General features: G+C 40.5%; 1 protein-coding gene across 4 annotated transcripts in view; it reads left to right on the top strand.

Annotated features, from left to right (window-relative positions):
- PAK1 (p21 (RAC1) activated kinase 1) overlaps nt 1–12,502 on the top strand; it is a 154,954-nt gene extending 142,452 nt beyond the window's left edge. For all 4 annotated transcript variants that reach the window (XM_046016053.1, XM_046016055.1, XM_046016054.1 and 1 more), the window contains exons 12-15: nt 3,021–3,120; nt 5,087–5,283; nt 8,155–8,292; nt 11,162–12,502. In XM_046016053.1, the coding sequence (XP_045872009.1) occupies nt 3,021–3,120; nt 5,087–5,283; nt 8,155–8,292; nt 11,162–11,248 (522 nt within the window). In that variant the 3' untranslated portion in view covers nt 11,249–12,502. The remainder of the gene's footprint in view (nt 1–3,020; nt 3,121–5,086; nt 5,284–8,154; nt 8,293–11,161) is intronic.
- The last annotated feature ends 12,230 nt before the right edge of the window (nt 12,503–24,732 follow it).

Below are 24,732 nucleotides of genomic sequence, written 5' to 3'. Positions count from 1 at the left end.
TGTATCCAACAGCTTTACTGAATCCTTGTATGAGTTCTAGCAACTTTTGATGGGGTCCTTTGGGTTTTCTTTTTTTTTTTTTTTTTTAAATATTTTATTGATTTGACAGACAGAAATCACAAGCAGGCAGAGAGGCAGGCAGAGAGAGAGGAGGAAGCAGGCTTCCCGCTGAGCAGAGAGCCCGATGCGGGGCTCGATCCCAGGACCCTGAGATCATGACCTGAGCCGAAGGCAGAGGGCTCGATCCCAGGACCCTGAGATCATGACCTGAGCCGAAGGCAGAGGCTTTAACCCACTGAGCCACCCAGGCGCCCCACCTTTGGGTTTTCTATATAGAGTATCATGTCATCTGCAAATAGTGAAAATTTGAATTCTTCCTTGCTGATTTGGATGCCTTTTATTTCTTTTTGTTATCTGACTGCTGTGTATAGCCATTTTTTTTTTTAAAGTAGGTTCCACACCCAGCAGGATTCTGAGATCAAAACCTGAGTGGAGATCCAGAGTCAGATGCTCAACCAACTGAGCCACCCAGGCACCCCAGCCATATTTTTATTAGACCAAGAAGATGAAAGGAATATTCACAGAAGTTGAGGATATTGGGTGTTTTGCTGATAAGAGACTGGAACTTTCCCATAGCCTATTAATAGAAAAGTTTGGGAGTTAGGGAAGGAGTAGAAGATTTGGTTCAGAGTATTATGGGGTTAAGTTTGATAGGTATGATTGGGGTTTGATGATGTAAGATCTGGAGACATTCAGGTGAAATAGTATAGTTGTGTATTTAATCAGTATTAGAAAAAATAAAATCATATGAACTCAGTTTCGTCCTAGAAAATATGATCACCTTTACATTAAAAATCCTGGGATCTAGAACATACCCACATAGGCCTGGGACTCTTAGGAGCTATGGCTGCTTTTCTTTGCTGTACTGCTAATGCAGTGTTTCTCAACTCTTTTTTAAAATTATCTCTCCCCTAAGCAGCCCTTTAACACATTTTTTCCTGATCACATTCCCCCTGTGAAGTATTAATAATACAGATATACTGCATATCTCTTTTCTTTATGTACTGTAACCCTTTGGAAAGCCACAAACCACAGTACTATCTAAAGTATTTTTCACTCACTCCATGATCTGATTTTCACTGATTGAGGTTGCTTGCATATGTGTACTTAAGGAAATCAATTTGCCCCAACTTATTTATCTTTAAAATAGGAATTCATGCTATATTCTAAAAGAGATCATCCCCCCTTAAAAAATAGTTTTATTGAGATACAATTTATATACCATATAATTCACCCATTTAAAGTATATAATTTAATGGTTTTTGGTATATTGAGTTGTACAACCATCACCATAATCCAGTTTAGAACATTTTCATAAAACCCCAAAAAAAGCTCCTTACCCATTAGCAGTCACTGCCCCACACACCTCACTTCTCATCCTTCTCAGTCCTGTGCAACCACTAATCTATTTTCTATCTCTATAGATTTACTTGCTCTGGACATTTCCTATAAATGGAATCCTACAATATATGCATGTTTGTGACTGGCTTCTTTTCCTTAGTATAATGTTTTGAAAGTTCATCCATGTTGTAGTATACATCAGTACTTCATTCTTTTTATTAACAAATAAGATTGTATTTATTTATCATTTGTCAGTTGATGGGCATTTGGGTCATTTCTACTTTGTGGTTATTATGAACAATGCTGTGTACTTGTACAAATTCTTAGTTGGATATCTATTTTCATTTCTCTTGAGTATATACCTAGGAGTAGAACTTCGAGTCATATAGCAACTCTGTGCTTGTTTGAGAAATGGCCAAACTATTTTACAAAGTGGTTGTACCATTTTATATTCCCACAATGTATGAGGGTTCTAATTTCTCAAAAAATTTTTAAGTCATATTTTGTGACATCCAGAGGCCAGGATCTCTCCAGTTTCCTAAGGAAAGCAACTCTTATTTTTTTCAGGGAAAAGCTCCTTCTAAATATTAGTTTGTTCTTAATTTAGCCATTGGAATGTTCTTAAAAAGTGAAGTATTGATTTGAGAACATTAAAATACTGTTTTGCAGTTGGTCTGCATCTTTTGTATTTTTCAGTTGGTAGAAACTTCTAAAATTTTGACTTTGGGCTATGGACTTAAACTAGTAGATTTAGTAGCAAACCTGAGATTATCTTTTCTAATCCCCACATTTTACAGATGGGAAAACCGTAGCCTAGAAAGCATAAGTGATTTGTTTAGAATGATGTTGTTAGTCAGGTAGTGGAAGAACCAAACATCTTCATTGTTCTATTCAGTCTCTGTTACTCATTCTGCCTGCTAATTATAGATGTTTTTCAAGGTTCTTTTCTTTCTCCTCTTCTATAATATTTGCCAGTTCCAACCATTCTTATAACTTAAAATCACTTGGTCAAAAATGACTCAAATACTTACCTCAAGTCCAAATCTCTATAGAACTTAAGACTCGTATGTTCCATTGTCTACTGAACATTTATTTGCCAGTGCTTCATAGGTATATAAAATTGAACATACCCAAAACAGTACAAATTATCTCCTCACCAAAAATATTTCTCCTAACTTTACTTCTAATATCACTTCCATGTGTTTTATCTTTATAAAATCATTCCATTTTTCCTCATTTCCATTCCTCATTTTTCCTCCTTTTTTTTGCTTGGGCCTCAGTTTCTTTGTTAAGGATCTAATGTTTGGTAAAACAAAACAAAACAAAACAAAAAACTCCAAAATACAGCGGAGGAACTCCTGTAAGAAAACTATAGTAAGGTGTATTGTAATAAGGTATATTATAAAAAAGGCATAAAGCAGCACCAAGTTAGAAGAATGCTTAGCCAGGAGATAGACTAGGCAGTAAACCTGCCTTTGCCACAGATTTGGAACCAGTTCTTTCACTCATTGGGATCTCACTTTCTTTGTCACAAAATAAGGAGGTTGGAGTAGTTGATTTTCTGTAAGTCTTCATATTATAAGTTCTTTCTCTCTCTCTTTGCCCATCCACTTAAATAGTGCCTACAGGCTTTGGAGTTTCTGCATTCCAACCAGGTCATTCACAGAGACATCAAGAGCGACAACATCCTGTTGGGAATGGATGGCTCTGTCAAGCTAAGTGAGTAGGAGTGATGATACTTCTCTTCCTGATGGGACCCAGTATGCTGGGAGGGGGTAATCATATGATAGTAGCTACAAGACTCAGCACAGGATCTTACAGTCGCACCTTGGAGATATTGCAGGTTCCATTCCAAGCCACTGCAGTAAAACAAACATGGTGATAAAGCAAATCAAATTAATTTTTCCCAGTGCATATAAAAGTTACGTTTACACTGTACTGTAGTCGATTAAGTGTGTAATAGCATAATGGCTAAAAAAAATGTACATATCTTAATTTAAAAATATCACTACAAAATGCTAACCATTATCTTAGCTTGCAGTGAGTCATAATCTTTGTGCTGGTGGAGGGTCTTGCCTCAGTGTTGATGGCTGCTGACTCATCAGGTGGTGGTTGCTGGAGACTGGGGCAGCTGTGGTAATTTCTTAAAACAGTAGTGAGGTTTGCTGCATCAACTGTCTTCCATTTCACAAATGATTTCTCTGTAGCATGCAATGCTATTGGATTGCATTTTACCCACAGGAGAACTGCTTTCAGAATGGGAGTCAGTCCTCTCAAACCCTGCTACTGCTTTATCAAATAAGTTTATGTAATATTTTAAATCCTTTGTATCATTTCAGCAGTCTTGACTAGAGTAGATTCCTTCTCAAGAAACCACTTTCTGTGCTCATCCATGAGAAGCCGCTCCTCATCTGTTCAAGTTTTATCATGAGATTACAGCAGTTCAGTCCCATCTTCAGGCTCCACTTGTAATTCTAGTTCTCGTACTATTTTCACCATGTCTGTGGTCAGAACATACACATTGACCAATTTAAGTTTGCCATCCTCTATGTGTACAGTTCATGATGTCCCAAAACAATTACATTAGTAACATCAAAGATGACTGGTCCAGACCACCATTACGAATATATTAAAATGAAAAAGTTAGAAATATTATGAGAATGACCAAAATGTAACACAGAGACATGAAGTGAGTAAATGCTGTTGGAAAAATGGCACAGACAGACTTGCTCATCACAGAGTTGCCACAAACCTTCGATTTGTTAAAATTGTAGTATTTGTGATGTATAATAAAGCAGAGTGTAATAAAAGTAGGTATCTCTGTATTTCTTGGGATAGGCAGGCTCTTTATATTACTCAGCACTAGACAGGGTGTCATTTCTTTTTTGTCCATTCAGATATATATGTTTAACCAAAAAAAATTTACTAAATGCCTCCTATGTGCTATGATGAGCACAAAGATACTTTTGCTAGTCCTCAAGTAGCTCTCAGTCTAGTACTGGAGTCATAAAATACATAACTAGAAAATAGAGTTTAGTGTAATTTCCTTGGTTCACTTATTCAGCAAACTTTTATCAAATGTCTATTGTACTTGGACCTTCTGGGATTTAAAAAAATGAGTAAGAAGACATAGTCCTTCCTGTCAAAGGCCTCATAATTTAAATAAACATATAATTGCAATTTAATGTGAATGAACTATTTTGTTCAAAAGTGTAAGGACCAGTAGTCCAGACCAACAGGTATGGTACAGGTGGACAGGCAGCTGCGGGAAGATTGGTGATTAGAGTTTAAGTCAGGGACTCATGCCCAGGAAATAAAGCAAGGACCTAGACTGCCAGATCCTGAGGCATGGGAATGGTTTTTAAGAAGAAAGCAGAAGTGGGGCAAGTAATCAAGGCCAAAATGGGAAGCTTTGGACTTTAATGCCCACTTCTTCTGGTTTGAAGAGCGGTAAGGGGCCAGAGATGTTTTTGTTCCTCCTGCTTCTTTTCAAGGATAAATTGAGTACAGGGTAACAGCCAGTCTTGAAGGTAGCAGTCATGTAATTCCAGCTCTAAAGAGACAGGGTATTGCAGTGTCTGAGACCCAGGTGGAGCTTGACTTCTAGGGATAGGCACATATTCAGTACTTGGGAAGGAGTACCCTAAATATAGGTCCATTCCTTCTTTTCTTTTTTTTTTTCTAGCCGATTTTGGGTTCTGTGCCCAGATCACCCCAGAGCAGAGCAAACGGAGCACCATGGTGGGAACTCCATACTGGATGGCACCAGAGGTTGTGACGCGGAAGGCCTATGGACCCAAGGTTGACATCTGGTCCCTGGGCATCATGGCCATCGAAATGATTGAAGGGGAGCCCCCATACCTCAATGAAAATCCTCTGAGAGTGAGTGTTACTAGTCCCATTTCAAGATGTTTGGGCTGTTGGTCTTTAGTCCCAGGAAATGGGACTTGGGCTATTCCCTACAGTTTTCAACCTGGATCTTTCTTTTCTGGATGAAACTTGGCACTGTTGGGTTTAAAGTATAAATGCTCAAAGGAAAGAGATATTAATAGTTGCTCATTCATTCAACAATTTTTTGAGTTCCGATAATGTAAAAGAAACTGTTCTAATGGTGATGAAAAAAATAGTATATAGTAACAGAAGGTAAGTGATGTGAAGAAAAGCTGAGTAAGGAGCTTAAGAGAGTAACAGAGAAGGAGGGAGAGGTGTGCTATTTTATTGAGAGTAGAGAAGGAAGTCCTGTCTTTTAAGTTATTTGAGCAGAAATCTGAAGAAAGAAGCAAGCCATGAGATTAGTCCGAAGCAAGAGTTTCCCGGGTATCAAGTATACAAAGGACTTGATTTGAGAACACACTCATATCCTGGAGAAAACTGAACAGGCCAGTGTCCCTAAGTGAGTGAGCGGTTTGCAGATGAGCTGATAAGGTCAGAGAACTAGCAGGGAGCTGAATCAGGTAAGACCTAGTGACCTTTGTGAGAACTTGGCTTTTATTCTGTAAGAGATTTGAAGCCATTGGAGGATTTTGAGCTGAGGAGTAGTTTGACTTAATTTACAGTATAAATTGACCATTTTGACTGTTTTTCTGGAAGAAATAAAACAGACTGAAATACTGTTATAATCGTTCGGGTAAGAGTGGTGGTGTGGACTATATTGGTGGCAGTAGTAATGAAGAGTGGTTAGACTCAGGAAATACCTTGAACATATAGCTGACACGATGAAATGGATATCAGAGAAAGAGGAATCAACAATGCCTATAAGATTTTGGGCCCTAATTGTTGAAAGAGTTCGTTCGCCGTTTACTGAGAAGGTTGAAGAGCAGGTAAAATGGGATAATAGAGCTGGTTTTGAATGTGGTAATTTGAAATGTTTATTAGACATCCAAGTGGAGATACTGAGTAGAGTTTGGCATATGAGTTTGGATTTCAAGGGTGAGAGGTCAGGTCTATAAATATAAATCTATGAGGAGGTATAGTTGGCTTATTTAAATAAAGCATTGGAACTAGATGATTGATGCGGTAACTCACCTGGAGAGTAAGGTTTGGGTACTGAGCCCTGGGGTTCTCTCATGTTTACAGGTTGAAGGAACTAGCAAAGTAGACCAAGGAGTGACCTTCCTAGTTGGAGGAGAACTGAGAGAAGTGTGTCCTGGAGGCCAAGATAACAAAATGTTTGGAGGAGGATGGGCCACTGTGTCAAATGTCCCTGATAGATCATATAAGATAAGACTGAGAAATAAACATTAGATTTGCCAATATGGAGGTTAGTGATGAACTTGATGATCAATATCAGTGGAGTGATGGTAATGAAATGAATGATAAGAGTAAATCTACCAGAATGGGAGAAGAAGTTGAAATGGCATGTGAAAGCAGTTGTTGTTCTTTAACAAGTTTTGCTCTTAAGGGAACAGAAAAATGGAGCAGGAACCTGAAGTGGAATTGAGGGAGGGTTTTGAGGTTTTGGGGTTTTTTTTAAGATGATATTATTTTAGCATGTTTGTGTACTGATAGGAATGATATAGTAGAAAGAAAGAATGTGGTCATGTGCAAGAGAGAAGTGACATCTGTAGGAGTAATGTCCTGAAGTAGATGAGAGGAGTTGGATCAAGTATTGAAGGAAAGAGTATTAGATTAGAATATGGACAATTTGTCCATTGTAATGAGAGAGAGAAGGCGGAGTATATGAATACAAATGCAAGTAGGTTGGTAATTTTGGTCATGGGCAAATAAGAGAATTATTCTGATTGCTTTTATTTCCTCATTTCTCAACCTCCCATCCAGTGCAGGAATTATGTGTGTGTTGTTGTTGATAGGTGGTCATTTCATCTTAACTGGTTACCTCTTGGATAGCCGATTGCTGGGAAGTGACTCGGTGTACCAAACTGAAAATGCCCGAACATCCCAGCTTTGCCCTCATTCCACATTCCACACATCTTCCCCCATCTTACAGTAGCCTTGAAGATGATGATCAGTAGGGTGTGGATGGAAATAAGACTGGGATTAGAATCAGAGGACAAAAACTCATATGAATAGCTTGATCCCAGACATATGTTTCTGGACTTTATCTATGAAATGGGGATGATGATTCTTGCCTAGTCTATTATCCAGATTTATTCTGGTCATTAACTGAGATAGTGTTTGTGTAAATACTTTGTGAATTAAAGTGCTGAGTGCTTGAAAGGACTTTTTTTTTTAACCTGTCCCATAAGATGGTCCATGTTAGGGGACCAGGGGAGGCAACAAGGAAACAGATTGTTGCTTTACAGAACACTTGCTTTTTATATTCCTCTCCTGCTAGAAGAAATCAGTTCTTAGGTAACTAAGGTGAAGGCATCAGGAGTAATTTCCTCCAGCAAATGGGCAGATAGATATTTAACTCATCGTCAGGCTAAGTGAATAATAAACCCTTTAGATTTACAGTCAAGAATAATAGTAAACCCATGGGTCTGGAACACACTTCATAAGTTTATAAAGTGCTTCCCAATATACAGTCTTATTTTTACAGACATGTGTGATAGGCACTGTTGTCATCCCTGTTTTCCAGATGAGGAATTTAGGAGTTCACTGGCTTGCATGTGATCACATGGCCTTCAAATATTAAATCTGATCCTTATGTCATATTCTTCCCAGTATACCAAAGCTGCCTCTTTGTGTCCTAGAGGCATAACGCAGCTGACCACATTTCAGAGAGCAGATCTGGGCACTAAGCGAGAACTATAGCTAGAGCCTAAGGTGATTCTTCATTTGTATTGCCAGGCCTTGTACCTCATTGCCACCAATGGGACCCCAGAGCTTCAAAACCCAGAGAAGCTGTCAGCTTTCTTCCGGGACTTTCTGAACCGCTGTCTCGAGATGGATGTGGAGAAGAGAGGTTCAGCTAAAGAGCTGCTGCAGGTAATTTTCCCTATGCAAGGAAGCTCCAAATTCAAGGTATCACTAAACCAGCCTTTTTTGCTTCATTTTTGTCTGTGAGGCACTACTGGCCCCTCACCTACAACTTCCCACACTCCATTTATATTCCTAGTTCCTTAACCTCCTTCATCTCTGGGCCTTTGTTCGTGTTATTTCCTGAAGCTCTTCCTCAGTCTGTTAAAACTCTGTATATATTCATAGGCTTAGCTTAAAAATCTACTTTCTGAGCTCCTGCTGAACTTTGCCTGTACCTTTCATCAGCTCTTCTTTTGTTTTGCTTGAATTAGAGTGAGATTCTGCCACATTGTGGGGAAGCCTGGAGTCGGGGGTTTGCCAAGCTTTTTAAACTTCCATCTGCTTAATCCTGAAATTACATAATTATTTCATATGGTTACAAAAACTGCTTTTAGCAAGCTACCACCTAAGTATCACATTAAACTTGATGGTGGTGAATAATCTGTAGGCATGCACAGTTAGTTACTTCTTTGTTATGAGGACCAAGAGCAACCGAGCAAGGCAGGGCAGACCTACTGCATTAAATGTAGTTATGAGCAACCCTGTCTTTCCCACTAGATTATTTATAACATCTATCTTCTTAATTTCTGGGTCTCCTCTTATACCTAGGACCTGACTTAGAAAGGGTATTCAGAAACTTTATTGAATTGAATGAAATTACTTAAAGTATTTACTTCATTGAAATGCTACCCTCTAGAACATACTTAGTATCTCTTTGTAACCAGGGTTATGGATTTACAGAGCCCTGGTCTGTTAGATATGAGATTTGGGCTCTGCCAAATGTAACCCATTAATTAGTCTGTCAGATCCTTTGGGACTGAAAACCTCTTATAATAGGCAGTACCATATAGGATCTCTTTGCCTTTCATATGAGATTTGCTCTGGAAACCCTAGACTTGGAAAAATGTTCAGATTCTACTTTAAGCCTATGATTGGTGAAGATATTGTTCATTAGGTACCAAATTATAGTTATTGAAAGATTAGTGCCCTCTAGAGTTTTCTTCCTGATACTATAAGTAATAATAAATGCATTACATTGAATCTTTACCACAATGTAGTTACCTAAGTGACTTATATGTTCTTTTCATCTATTCTTTATAACAACCCTGTGATTTATAGGTTCTAGTATTACCATTTTTATAGGTGAGTGAGTAATTTTCAAGTGTTTAGTAATGTTTCCATGATTATAAAGCTAATATGTGATGGACTCAGAGTTTTATCCTATGTCTGTTTGGTATCTTAAATCACAAAAGTTGGGGCGCCTGGGTGGCTCAGTGGATTAAGCCGCTGCCTTCGGCTCGGGTCATGGTCTCAGGGTCCTGGGATCGAGCCCCGCATCAGGCTCTCTGCTCCACAGGGAGCCTGCTTCCTCCTCTCTCTCTGCCTGCCTCTCTGCCTGCTTGTGATCTCTCTCTCTGTCAAATAAATGGATAAAATCTTTAAAAAAAAAATAAATAAATCACAAAAGCTTCACATGTGTTTCTCCTGTGAGAACACATATATGGATGAAATTACATATGTTAGAATTTGTATTTTCATGATTTAACCAATATCTTTTATTTCTTTCATAGTAACTACTTGTTTTCAGTACCTTTTTATATCCTGTATCTGTTCAAAAAGAAGATGAGGCAACTTCCAGCAACAAATATATGTATATATGCCTATATGTGTATGTGCCTGTACAGTATACAATATGATTGATAAAAAAGACTTGTAAGGATGGCAGAAGGATCAACTATGCTAATCATCTGAGTTAGTTTTGTTTAAACATCAGATTTGGCTCTCAGTTTCCTGGTGGCCAGGACAGAAAAGGAAATGTGATAGTTCCTATATTTCTTATCAAATGGAAAAATGTCACATCCTCGTGACAGAAAGCCTTTTTACTACTAAATGTAAGAAAAACCATTTTTAGTGAAAAGGCTCTGAGTAACATAAAGAATTGTTTTCCATAACAGTTTCGGTGAAAATGTAGATGCAGTTTTCCTACAGTGTTTTCTACAGAATGGTCTTCTTTAATAGTTGTGGGTGTGGTCCAAAGTACAGCCCAGTGAAAGTGATTTGGGAAAGGACCAAGCTATTGAAGGCTTTATTGGATTCAAAGATAGAAAAGTAAATTCCTAGATTAGTGCTCCTGAAATACAGTATTGCCATATACCATTGGGTCATGATCAGTCAATACTTTATCCCAGAGATAATTATTATTCTGATTATCACCATAGTTTTGTCTTACCTAATATAAAATGGAATCTTACAACATGAAATCTCTTGTGTCTGGCTTCTGTGACTCAGCATAATGTCTGTGGGATTCATTCTGTTGTCACCGTATCAATCATTCATTCTTTTAATTGCTGTGTGATTTTCTGTATAATATTATAAAATATCACATTATTCATTCTTCCATTCTATTTTTTGGGGTTCTTTTTAGTTATGACTTTGCTGTGTGATTTTCTGTATAATATTATAAAATATAACATTATTCATTCTTCCATTCTATTTTGGGGGCTTCTTTTTAGTTATGACTGTTGTAAGGAAAACTTCTGTGAACATTCTTGTGTGTGTCTTTTGGTGTATACACAAACTTAGTTCTCTTGGAAATATACCTATGAGTGGAAATGCTGGGATGTAGCATAGAAGTGTGTTTAAGTTGTAGGTAGATACTGCCAAACAGCTTTCCAAAATGGTTTGTTATCTTTTAAAGATGTTCTTCAACTTGGGGATGATCTGAAGCTTTCCAGGCAGCACCTTGTGCAAATATGGATGCCCTTAATGTCTTATGATGAGTACTGAGGAAGAATGGTAAATAGTCATGCGTCTTTGCTCTTTTCTTCCTTTCTAGCATCAGTTCCTGAAGATTGCCAAGCCTCTCTCCAGCCTCACTCCACTGATTGCTGCAGCAAAGGAGGCAACCAAGAACAATCACTAAAACCACGCTTACCCCAGCCTCATTGTGCCATGACTTCTGTGAAATAAATGCTCATTTTAGAAATTCCAACCCCTGATGCCCTCTCTTCCTTGCCTTGCTCCTCCCATTTCCTGGTCTAGCGCTCTGATGACTTTGATCCTTAAAAACCATGTGTCCAGCATTGACGAGAACTGCAACTGACTAATCAGATGATGGCCATTTCTAAATAAGGATTTTCCTCCCAATTTGTGGTTGTGAGGGTGGTTTATGATCAAGGGCTTATATGAATAAACCCTTGGACTCCTATTTCTACACAACAAAATCTTCTTCCCCAACCCCAATCTTGCCCCTGCCAGTCAGTTCTTAACTCCATAAATTTTGGCTTTATAACATTATTGATTTGTGATCAGTTGAAATTTCTTTAGGGCTTGCTTTTCTGAGGCTGAACTGCCCAAATTCCTATTGTACTTGAAAATTGGAACAGTGTGAGGGGTGCTGTGAGGGTTGATAACTTACCAGGGACATGAAATGGCTCATCTTCCTGGACCATGGCTTTGGCGCAGCTGATCTCGATATGGGAGAGAAAGCTACGATGTTTTTTCTTCGTGTGTGCTTCTAGCTGCTATCTGGGGGGATCTTCACCCAGTAGTGTTCCCCATGCTATTTCTTGTGAAATGGTCTTGGCTATGTAGCAGCTTTTGACTCCCTACATCCCCTAGGCTGCTGCCCCAATGCTGTCTTTGTTTAGAACTTTGAGAGGTTTCCTAGGGCACATGCTGGGTGAGAGCAGTGTGAGAAGTCAGGGAAAAAATTTAGCTGCTTTTAGAACAAAGTTGGGTATCAGCATCTGTCCAGCTATACCTATGTGTTGTTTCAAGAATTCCGCCTCCTTCTCCATCTGGAGTAAGGAGCTGAAAGATCTTCTGATGGCCTGAGTCTTCGGGTCAGAGGGAAAGATCTCCCAAATCTGAAACTACGTGTTAGCTTTGAATGGATTTGGCGACCTGATAAGATACTCTGCCAGCTGTGAGGGGACCCTGTTTTTACAATGCATGGCCGAGCTCTCTGCAAATGGAAATGCTTGCACTGGGTGTTGGGGTTGTTTGCTACCTCCTGCTATCTTTGTGGTTTTGGTCCTCCCACTATGATAGGACCCCTGGCCAGCATTGTGGCTTGTCACGTCCGTCCCATTGGCTACCTTGTCATGCTCTGAGGTACCACTGCCTCTTGCAGCACAAGTTTTATTTCCTTCAATAAAAGGAGATGAAAATATTATACTTGGAGTATGCCTTTCTTCTTTCCCTTTTCACCTTTTCTTTCATTTTGAAATAATTTCAGACTTAAGAAAACTTTAAGTTGTAGGTAGATACTGCCAGAAAATATATTTTGTTCCCTAAAGATTTGAGATTAAGCTGCAGTAAGATGCCCCTTTACCACTGTGTACTTAAATGCATATTCTTTTTCTTAACACTCTTAATTATAAACAAAGAGAAAAGGACCTAAAATATTTATATTTATATTTATTTTATAATATATATATTATACTTATATTATAAGGTATTGTCTCAGGTGAGTATGGAAACTGAGAAGCTCGTGATCTACACCCGCAGGTTGGAGGCCAGTGAGGGTCCGGGGTGCAGTTCAAAGGCCTGAGAGCCAGAGAGCCATTGGTTGTATAGATGCTAATCGTAGTCTGATCTGTGAGAACCGGAACACCCTGGGGCAGGAGAAAATGGATGTCCCAGCAACGCGCACTCCACCTTTTTGTTCTATTGAGGCCTCCAATTACTTTGGTAATGCCCTCTCAAGCAAGGTCATCTGCTTTACTCTGCTAATCTCCTCTGGAAACACCCCACACAAAAACACACCCAGAAATAATGTTTAATCAAATACTGGGCATCCTGTGGCCCAGTGAAACCAACACAGAAAGTTAACCATCACACACTCCATCCTCACCTCCAGGTGAAGGAGGTAACTCCAGCAGGGACCAAGTGACCTGATACCTTTTACAGTGTTATGTGGTTACCACCTTTAGATAAAGGGGACAAAAGTGAAAAGGTTGGTGACCCCCAGTGTTGTTTTATAGGAAAAAAAAAAAATACAAAGGTACAGGAGATCTTGCATGCGTTTACTGAAAGGACAAACACAATTCAATTGCTTATATGTAATACAAAGGAATGTCAGATGATGGTACAGCCCATCAGAAGACGGGAGTGTTGTACCTTCTCACATTTTTAATTTTTTTAAAAAAGATTTTATTTGTTTATTTGACAGACAGAGCAGGAACACAAGCAGGGGGGGTGGGAGAGGGAGAAGCAGGCTTCCCACCGAGCAGGGAGCCAGATGTGGGGCTCAATCCCAGGACCCTGGGATCATGACCTGAGCTGAAGGCAGATGCTTAATGACTGAGCCACCCAGGCACCCCCACCTCCTCACTTTAGATTGCAGTGGTTAGTCTGATGAGGCCTGAGGAATGCTTAGCTGTCCCTCTGGAATCTTAGAATCTTGGAATTGTCTGATAGTTGGGTATCGAAAAAGTAGCATTGCCTGTCCTGTGAACATTCCAACACTCTGTTTAAGCATTATAGGGATGACTATTTACTAGTCATCCACTCAGATATCCAGACATCCACTCAGATAATGGAACATTCTTCCTGACCAGCCAGCTTAACACAGCATGCCCCATGCCTTTTATTGTCTGCCCAGTGTGGAGGCAAGAGAACTCTGAACTCTCTACTGCTTACATAATTCCCTGAATACTATACACATCTATCTTATATGTTAGTTTTCTATTGCTACATAACAAATTACCACAAATGTGGCTTAATGCAATACAAATTGTCTCACAGTTTCTATAGGTCACATGTCTGAGCATGGCATGGGTGGATATTCTGCTCAGAGTCTCATGAGGCTGAAATCAAGGTACTGGTCAGGGTCTTGAAGTCCTCTTTCAGGCTTACTGGTTGTTGGCAGAATTCATTTCCTTGAGGTTGTAGGCCTGAGGTCCTTATTTTCTTTCCAGCTGTCAGCCAAGGACCACTCTCAGCAATTAGAGGCTGCCAACAGTTTTCTGCCCACCCCCACCCCTGCCCTCATGGGCAATTCACAAAACGAACATTTGCTTTATTCCAGATTAAGCCAGAGCACATCTCTCTTTCACTTTGGCAACCAGGTAGAGAAAACTGTTTTTGAAGGGCTCCTGCGATTAGGTTAGGCTTATTTAATCAACTTATCTTAAGGTCAGCTAATTTGGGAACTTAATTACATCCGCAAAACCCCTTCACCACAGTACTTAGATTACTGTTTGATTGGAAAAACGGAGAAGTTATGTACACCAAAGGCTGGGCATCTTGGAGGGCTCAACCCATTTGGGCTCCTATAACAAAACACCATAGACTAGGTGGCTTATAAACAAAGAAATTCATTTCCCACGGTTCTAGAGGCTGTGGTGTCCAAAATCATGGTGTCAGTATGGTCAGGTCCTGGTGAAGGCCCTCTTCCAGGTTGCAGATGGTTAACTTCTTGCTGTGTCCTCACATGGCAGAAAGGATTAGGGAGCTCTATGGGCTCTCTTTTCTGAGAGCACTAATCCCACTCATGAAAGCTCCACCCTACAAAGGAACACTCCCTCCCCCACCCATTTTTACCATCACTTTGAGCATTAGGATTTCAACATATGAATTTGAAGTGGGGGGATACATTCAGGTCATAGCAGGGATCATCTTAGAGTTCTGCCCAGCATATCCTGAAAGGGGCTATCTGCTCTCAGCCATCTGTTCAGGACACTTGAATTAGGGGATGGGAAATAACTCGAGTCGTATAACTGTAGTGCAGACCTGAACCCAGGTATTCCTTTCCATACCTACATATTTTTCCTCTTGTCCTGATTCTCTTTGGAAGTTGGGAAGTCTGAAAAATACACTGTGTCAAGAGCAGGCCGATACCAACCTGAAGGCACTGTTAGAGCCATGAGGCTGGTTAGTGGTGACCAATTCAACTGAAGTCACACTGATACCTTTATCCTGCATTTGTGCTATTGTGTAACTGCCACGTGGGCACTGTGCAAGTTGTCCTCACCGTTGGGTATAAGCAAATGTGGTGCAAGTACTGTGGAACCATGGAGGAAGGAGTTTGGGGATGGAGCTACTCCTGGGTTCCTGTTAAGTTAATTGTGCTGGGTCAGACGTTGCAGACATTTTCAGAAGAAGCCTCTCGCCAGAAATAAGGGAATATCCAAACCATGGGAGACATTTGGAGGAAGTACATCCTATCCTATACTTGGATCCCTTCAAGAGAACCATCACCCAGCCTATCCCATTCTTCTGGGCATCTCTTAATGACAGTGGGTCCTTTGCTAATCTGTCATAGTGCTGGATCAGTCGTCATTTGCCAGATTCAGCAAGGGAGGGCTGGAAGCACTCGAGTGCTTTCTAACATTTACCTCCTATGAGTTTCCTGCCCTACTCCACTGAATCACATTACCGCCTACCTGCCCATAAAACTATCCCTAACAGACACTTGGGTCCAATGTCTAGCTCTTCCTCTACTTCCTGGGATGACACAGAATTCTTAGTCATTGGAAAAGTCTTGGGAGTGATCCTATAGATCTTGGTTAGGCCTTATTCAAGCCCTGTAACTATGAATATTGGCCTTAACTCCTGTGTGCGCATGCAGTGCACACACGCGTGTGCGCGCGCGCACACACACACAGAGCTCTGGACTGGATAATATGTTCTGCCTAGGCTGTTTTCCTGTGTGGTCAAATGGCCTTTGCCTATTTGTCTTCAGTAACCACCTCCTATAACCCTGAGGTGATAATCCAGCTATCCATGTTTCCTGGGTTTCTCAAGCCAGACATTTAAAGGAGAGTTAATACGTATTCTTCTCAAACTGTTCCTAAAGAACAGAAATGGAAGGAAAACTTCCAACTCATTCTATGAAGCTAGCATTATCTTGATTCCAAAACCAAAGACCCTACTAAAAAGGAGAATTACAGTCCAATATTCCTGATGAACATGGACGTTAAAATTCTCAATAAGATACTAACAAACCGAATCCAACAGTACATTAAAAGAATTATTCACCACAACCAAGTGGGATTTATTTCTGGGCTGCAGGGGTGGTTTATTATCCACAAATCAATCAATGTGATACACCCCATTAATAAAAGATAAGAACCATAAGATCCTATCAGTAGATGCAGAAAAAACATTTAACAAAATACAGCATCCATTCTTGATAAAAACCCTCAACAAAGTAGGGATAGATGGAAAATACCTCCACATCATAAAGGCCATATATGAAAAACCCCACAGCCAATATCATCCTCAATGGGAGAAAACTGAGCTTTTCCTCTCTAGTCAGGAACAAGACAGAGGTGTCCACTCTCACCACTGTTATTTAACATAGTATTTGAAGTCCAAGCCTCAGTGATCAGAACAACAAAAAGAAATAAAAGGCATCCAAATTGGCAAGGAAGAAGTGAATCTTTCACTATTTGCAGAAGATCTGATACTCTATGTAGAAAACATGAAAGGCTCCACCAAAAAATCGTTAGAACCAACACATGAATTCAGCAAAGTTGCAGGACATAAAATAAACATAGAGAAATATGTTGTGTTTCCATATACCAATAACAAAGCAACAGAAAGAAATCAAGGGTTCAATCCCATTTACAATTGCACCAAAACCCATAAGATAAGGAATAATGTCTGTTCATGTCTTCTGCCCATTCCTAACATAAGTTAGGAATAAACCTAACTGAGGAGGTGAAAGACCTAGACTCTGAAAACTATAGACCACTTGTAAAAGACGTTGGAGAGAACACAATGAAATGGAAAAATATGCCATGCTCATGGATTGGAAGAACAAACATTGTTAAAATGTCTATACTACCCAAAGCAATCCTCACATTCAGTGCAGTCCCTGCCAAAATATCAACAGCATTTTTCATAGAGCTAGAACAAACAATCCTAAAATTTGTATGGAACCAGAAAAGCAATCCTGAAAAAGAAAACCAAAGTTGGAGACATCTCAATTCCAGACTTTAAGCTCTATTACAAAGCTGTAGTGATCAAGACAGTATGATACTGGCACAAAAATAGACACATAGACCAATGGAACAGAATAGAAAATCCAGAAATGAACCCACAACTATATAATCAACAAATCTTCAATGAAGCAGGAAAGAATATCCAATGAAAAAAAAACAGTCTCTTCAAAAATGGTGGGAAAACTGGATAGCAACATGCAGAAGAATGAAACTGAACCACTTTCTCATACCATAAACAAAAATAAATTCAAAATAGATGAAAGACCTAAATGTGACACAGGAAACCATCAAAATCCTAGAGCAGAACACAGGCAGCAACCTCAATGACCTCAGCCACAGCAACTTCTTACTAGACATATCTCCAGAGACAGGGAAATAAAAGCAAAAATGTACTATTGGGACTTTATCAAGATAAAAATCTTTTGCACAGCAAAGGAAACAATCAACAAAACTAAAAGGTAACCTTCAGAATGGGAGAAGGTATTTGCAAATGATGTATCTTATAAAGGGTTAGTATTCAAAATCTATAAAGAACTTATCAAACTCAACACCCCAAAAATAAATAATCCAGTTAAGAAATGGGCAGAAGACATGAACAGACATTTTTCCAAAGAAGAATGGTAAAAGACACATGAAAAGATGCTCATCATCACTTATCATCAGGGAAATACAAGTCAAAATCACAGTGAGATACTACCTCAAACATGTCAGATGACGAAAATTAATACAGGAAACAATGGATGTTGTTACAGAGAAAGGGGAACCCTCTTACACTGTTGGTGGGAATGCAAACTGTGCAGCCACCTTGGAAAACAGTATGGAGTTTCCTCAAATAGTTAAGAATAGAACTACCCGGGGTGCCTGGGTGGCTCAGTGGGTTAAGCCGCTGCCTTCGGCTCAGGTCATGATCCCAGGGTCTTGGGATCGAGTCCCGCATCGGGCTCTCTGCTCGGCGGGGAGCCTGCTTCTACCCTGCTCCCTCTCTCTCTCTGCCTGCCTCTCTGCCTACTTGTGATCTCTGTCTGTCAAATAAATAAATAAAATCTTTAAAAAAAAAAAAAGAATAGAACTACCCTATGATGCAGGAATCGCATTACTAGGTATTTACCCAAAGGATACAAAAATACGGATTTGATTCAAAGGGGCACATGCACCCCAATGTTTATAGAAGCATCATCTACAATAGCCAAAATATGGAAAAGCCCAGATGTCCATGGACTGATGAAGAGATATAGAAGATGTGGTAAATATACACAATGGAACATTTTTTAGCCATCAAAAAGAATGAAATCTTGCCATTTGCACTGATGTGGACAGAGCTAGAGGGTATTATGCTAAGCAAAATAAGTTAGTCAGAGAAAGACAAATGCCATATGATTTCACTCATATGTGGAATTCAAGAAACAACAAATGGACATATGGGAAGGGGGAAAAAGGAGACAGAAGCAAACCATAAGAGACTCTTAACTATAGAGAACAAACAGTGGGTTGATGGAGGGAGGTGGGCAGGGAATGGGCTAAATGGGTGATGGGTATAAGGAGGGCACTTGTTATGATGAGCACTGACTGGGTGCTCTATGTATCTGACGAATCACTAAATTCTACTCCTGAAACCAATTTTATGATATATGTTAACCAACTAGAATTTAAATAAAAACTGAAATAAAAAAGTAATAACTACCTTAAGATTCCAAGCAAACAAAATAATTTATGTAGAGCATTTAACACAATCCCTGACACCCAGCACATTCAGTCCCAGTTTTACAATGTTTGAAATCAACTGGTTTGTCAGGACACTCTTTTACTGGCACCAAAATGAAGGTTTTATAAAAGAATCAATAACTAGGAATCTGGGTTTGCTTAAGCATCTTACCCAATAACTGGTTTCTGGCTATAGAACCAAAAGGTCAATCAAACATTGATAAAAACTTGTATCTATTTGAAGCTGCTTCAGGATACTCTGTTTAAAAGTCCAGGGCCCCCCATTTTCCTCCCACCAAATTGCTAAAGGATTAAGTTTAATCCTTAAGTTTAATATCTCTTTCAGATTTGTGGTTCAATATTTTTTCATTATAGGTGCATTAAAAGCAAAAATACTAATTTCATGATCTTTTACTAAAGAGGAGATTCATTACTTTTAATAAAAAAGACACTTGTTAAAACAGGAGTACCATATGCATTTAGCAAAGATAATGTCCAAGCTTTGGACTTGATACACTGCTGTGCAGTTGACTACAATCTGGCATCAAGCCCTGGCATGCTGCCAGGGAAGAAATCAGAGGCTGCATTAGATCACCTAGGTGATGTGTAGCCACAGGTCTCACGTTTATCCTTTTCTTTGTGTCAGTTTCATCATTTTGCTGATTTATACAATGAGTACTTAAAAGAACCTTTGTTTACTCATTCTTTAGTCCAAAAAATGAGTGATAAAATTGCTCTTACAAAAATAGGAAAGCTACAAAAAGCCTGGAATAGTGATTGTCCAGACTTTAGCTGTGGGGAAAGTTAAATAACTAGTTTTTTCTATTTTGCTGAGAAACCTAGGTGAACATGTGCCATCCTAGATGTTTAAATGTGTGTGCATGTGCATGTGTGAGTGCATGTTTGCAAAATATATGAAGTTCGCTTTATGGACTATAGCAATCTGCAAACTCTGTTACATTGTTTTTAGCAGCAGTCTCTGTAAGCCCACAGTGTGACAATAATCACTAGAAAAAAACTATATCTCAGGTCAGCTTATTCCTTATGGAAACTATTGGACCAAGAGCCACTCTGCTACAGAAGGAAGGTAGAGTTTTGAAAAAATGACAAGCAAACCTTCAGTTTGCAGTTTTGAAAATCTTAAAAAACAAAACTGAGGGGCGCCCACGTGGCTCAGGTCATGATCCCAGGGTCCTGGGATCAAGCCCCGCATTGGGCTTTCTGCTCAGTGGGGAGCCTGCTTCCTCCTCTCTCTATGCCTGCCTCTCTGCCTACTTGTGATCTTTCTCTCTGTCAAATAAATAAGTAAAATCTTAAAAAACAAACAAAAACCCCCAAACAAACAAACAAAAAACCAAAATTGAGAGGCGCCTGGGTGGCTCAGTTGGTTATCTGTTTTCAGCTCAGGTCATGATCCCTGGGTCCTGAAATGGAGCCCTGTGTGTGGGACTCGTTGCTCAGTAGGGAGTCTGATTCTCCCTCTCTCTCTATCACTCCTGCTTATGGACTCTGTCTCTCTCTCTGTCAAATAAATAAATAAAATCTTTGAAAAAACAAAAAATAGAATTGAGTTCCTCCAACACAATTTCTTTTGAGTTCATACTTTTATCTAAGATCAAACAGAGCCACCAGACTTTGAACAGTTTTCATTGCAAAAGAACAATTTAACTAGATGAATAATGAGTCTACAAAATTAAATCAGTTCTGTTGGGACAATAAAGCCAGGAAACAATCTCCTTCAGATATTAATGGGATCTGTGGTTTCTTAAAGCCACACTGTATGCCGCAGTTTATGTTCATTACTGATCTTTAACTGGTAAATTTGAAGCCCCCACAGAGATTAACTGAATTCTTTTGTTCTTTGAAACAAGAATGTTATAACTTAGTTGGTAAGTTCGTTGGTACTCTTTTTTATATTCTGTTTTGCGTGCTTTAGTTTTGTCTCACTTCTGCTTTAAAACCAGTGACAGAATCAGGCCTGTATTTGCTCAAACAAACTCCACAGCTTTGTTTACTCTCTATGGATAAAAGGAAAAGGTCTCGAGGGGCCTGGGTGGCTCAGTCACTAAGACTCTACCTTCAGCTCAGGTCATGATCAAGGAGTCCTGTTATGGAGCCCTGCATCAGGCTCCCTGCTCTGTGGGAAGCCTGCTTCTCCCTCTCCCACTCTCCCTGCTTGTGTTCGCTCTCTCGCTGTGTCTCTCTCTGTCAAATAAATAAACAAAATCTTTTAAAAAAGGGGCGCCTGTGTGGCTCAGTGGGTTAAAGCCTCTGCCTTCAGCTCAGGTCATGATCCCAGGGTCCTGGGATCGAGCCCCGCATTGGGCTCTCTGCTCAACAGGGAGCCTGCTTCCTCCTCTCTGCCTACTTGTGATCTCTGTCTGTCAAATAAATAAATAAATAAAATCTTTTAAAAAAAATCTTTGAAAAAAAAAAAAAAGGTCTCTAAAGAAGAACTCAGAATGGAGTTTTGGAAAATCTTCATATCCCATAAAAAATTGCCTAATCCCTTGATACCTAGTAGTGCTAGGTCAAGGGTTGAGCTAGGATCCCAGAATGGAACTTAGGAGGAAGAGGGTAAACATTAAAGGATCAAACTACTTTTCCTACTCTACACTAAGCCATCCTGATCCAAGCTACCATTCTTTATTCTGGACAAACCCTCCCAACTGGTTATTGGAGGTATACTCTGGGGAACTCAGGGAGGTCAGAAAAAAAAAAAAAAAAATGCAGCCTGTCTTACTCAACTTAAAGGTTGTTGGATTTGTAGCTTCTATTTATATAACCAATCGTACCAAGCTTTATAGTAAGCACAGGGAATAAAAGATGAGTTAGGTATGGTCTCATTTTCAAGTAGATTAAAACTGGAGGTGGAAATTAAAGCGGAAATTAAAACCTCAGCAAAACAAAACAGGTAATTATAATCAATGTGCTAATATAGTACTAGGAAGTTAACTTAGACAGACATATAGGACAAGAGAAGGAAGTACTTAACTGAGCCTGGTGGTTGTGATGGTCAAAGGCTTCCTGAGCTGAATCTTATACCAACAGAAAGAGTTAGCCAGGTAAAAGTTTGGGGTGGGAAATGGGAAAGAATGACCATAGGGACAACATGAATAAAGATACATAATGGTGTAGGGCAGTAGTACAAGAGCTTTGGGATATATTTTATGGTGACTAACATAACACCATTAAAAAAATAACAAAAGGTTTGGATTTGCTGGAGTTTTTAATATGAGTAGGGGTGAAGGAGAGTGCGGGGTGGTGGTGGTTAAGAAGCTGGAGAGAGGGGCGCCTGGGTGGCTCAGTGAGTTAAGCCGCTGCCTTTGGCTCGGGTCATGATCTCAGGGTCCTGGGATCGAGTCCCGCATCGGGCTCTCTGCTTGGCGGGAAGCCTGCTTCCCCCTCTCTCTCTGTGCCTGCCTCTCTGCCTACTTGTGATCTCTGTCTGTCAAATAAATAAATAAAATCTTAAAAAAAAAAAAAAAGCGGGAGAGAAAGACAGGATCCAATTTAAGGGGCTTGAGCTTTACCTTCGGAGTGAATTTTAAACATGGTCAGATTTGCATTTTTTAAAAGATCACTAGCTGCTCTTTGAAAGGTAAATTTGGGGTGCAGCTCAATGGGTTGAGCGTCTGTCTTCAGCTCAGTTCCATGATCCCAGGATCCTGGGATGGAATCCCACGGGGGTGGGGGTGGGGCTCCAAGCTCAGTGAGGAGCCTGCTTCTCCCTCTGCCTGCTGCTCCCCCTGCTTTGTGCCTGTGCACTCTCTGTCTGACAAATAAATAAATACATCTGAAAAAAAAAAGGTAAATTTGGGGAAAGGTAAACTGGAAGTAGTGAGATTCTTTGGGAGCCTACTGCAGTAATTATCTTTTTTTAAAATTTATTTGACAGACAGAGATCACAAGTAGGCAGAGAGGCAGGCAGAGAGAGCGAGAGAGGAGGAAGCAGGCTCCCTGCCAAGCAGAGAGCCCGATGCGGGGCTCAATCCCAAGACTTTGGGATCATGACCTGAGCCGAAGGCAGAGGCTTAACCCACTGAGCCACCCAGGCGCCCCTGCAGTCATTATCTTGATTAACCCTTACCACAGCAGTACCAAGCAGCTGGTACTTACTGAGATGATTAGGAGTCTAGTGGGCATTGATATACAGCAAGGGAAGGACTAGCAGAAATGGACAGGAAGTGTGAGGGCACCAGCGGGGAGGGACACTGCAAAGGAAAGGGAGGAATCAAGAATGGAGCTTTGGTTTCAGGTCTTCCCATTTAACAATTTGGAGCCACACATGGTGGAGCCCGTTTGAAGGGAAAGCAGCGTAGGGTATACTGAGTTCAAGTTGTCTAAATAGCGGGATAATTCAGATAAAGATGACCAGCAGACAACTGGGTTTAATGGTCTAAGAGCTCCCAAGTGAGGTCAGAGTTACAGAAATAGCCAGAGGAAACAAAAATTAAACAAATAAGGGCGCCTGGGTAGCTCAGTGGGCTAGGCCTCTAGCTTCAGCTCGCCTCATGATCTTGGGGTCCTGGGCCCGAGCCCCGCATGGGGCTCTCTGCTCAGCAGGGAGTCTGCTTCTCTCTCTCTCTCTCTCTGCCTGCCTCTCTGCCTACTTGTGATCTCTGCTTGTCAAATAAATACATAAAATCTTTTAAAAAATGAAATAAAACTAAAACAGGCCCATTGTTTGAAGTAGGTTGGGGAGAAAAAGACAAAAAAATAATAAAAATTAGATAATCTATCAATAATTTGGCTACGAAAACGTTAATGCCTGAACTAAATGATTAGCGAGAGCTAAGCTTATGCTGAAATTATTTTTATAAGAAGCAAAATAAGACAAAGAGCAGGCCTCTGAGCAATGCTTGGGGGTTGCACCTGCCTTCAGCCTCACAACTGAAGAAAGCACCTGAGGCCACGCCCCTGGCCACGCCCCCCCACGCGGCCTCCACCGCCTCGTTGAACCGGGCGTCCATTTTGAGAGACGCTAGTCTTCTCCAGTGGGGAGTTCGAGTTTGCGTTTGAGGTTTTGAAGTCGCGGTAAGTAACGTGTCCAGCTCTGGGCTTCCCCCCTTAAGCCTCTCCAGGAATAGGAAGCTACATAAATATTATCAAGCTGGCAGTCAGTGAGGCCCTTGGACCCAAGGAGCTCACCGCGTGTGGTGAGCCGGGAGCTGCCATTAGCCCTGTGCTCTGGGGAGGCAGCTGAGGCCAAAGGGCTTCCACCTGACCCTGACCCTGTCCCCGTCGGTGGGTGACAGGGGCACAAGTCGGGCAGGCCCAATGGCTTGGATGGCGTCCAGGGCTGGCCTGCTGTCGACTTGTCCGTGAGTCCCTCCTGGTGGGAAGTTCGGCTCTGCTCATTTGTTTCTCCCCTCTCTGCGGTCGTGCCTGACGCTGCCTGTGTTCAACTTGTGAAAACGTTGTTTCTTGCCCAGTTTCCAAGTTACTCATGGACGGAGCATAAGCCTTGCTCTAGTTTCTCAATCCTGGCAAGCACATCCTAGTGTTTGACTCCAGCACCGGGTGAACGGTGGTGCCCTTTGCTGAGATGTGACAGATTTCAGAAGTAAAAGGTTTGGGAGGAAAAAGCAGGGGTTCAGTGTGGGATATATTAATTTTGAGATGTCTGCAAGAAATCCAAGTGGAGATGTCCGCCGGCTGCTGGACGTTTGGAAGGGAAACAGTGTTTATTGATCTTTCCCTAAATATGACTGAACTCCAAGGATCTGTACATGTGTGGGAAATTGTGGTA

Source organism: Meles meles, chromosome 8 (assembly GCF_922984935.1).
Source record: "Meles meles chromosome 8, mMelMel3.1 paternal haplotype, whole genome shotgun sequence".
Lineage (NCBI taxonomy): Eukaryota > Metazoa > Chordata > Mammalia > Carnivora > Mustelidae > Meles > Meles meles.
Note: the sequence above shows the minus strand (reverse complement) of the source record. Positions and strands in the feature narration are given on the sequence as shown.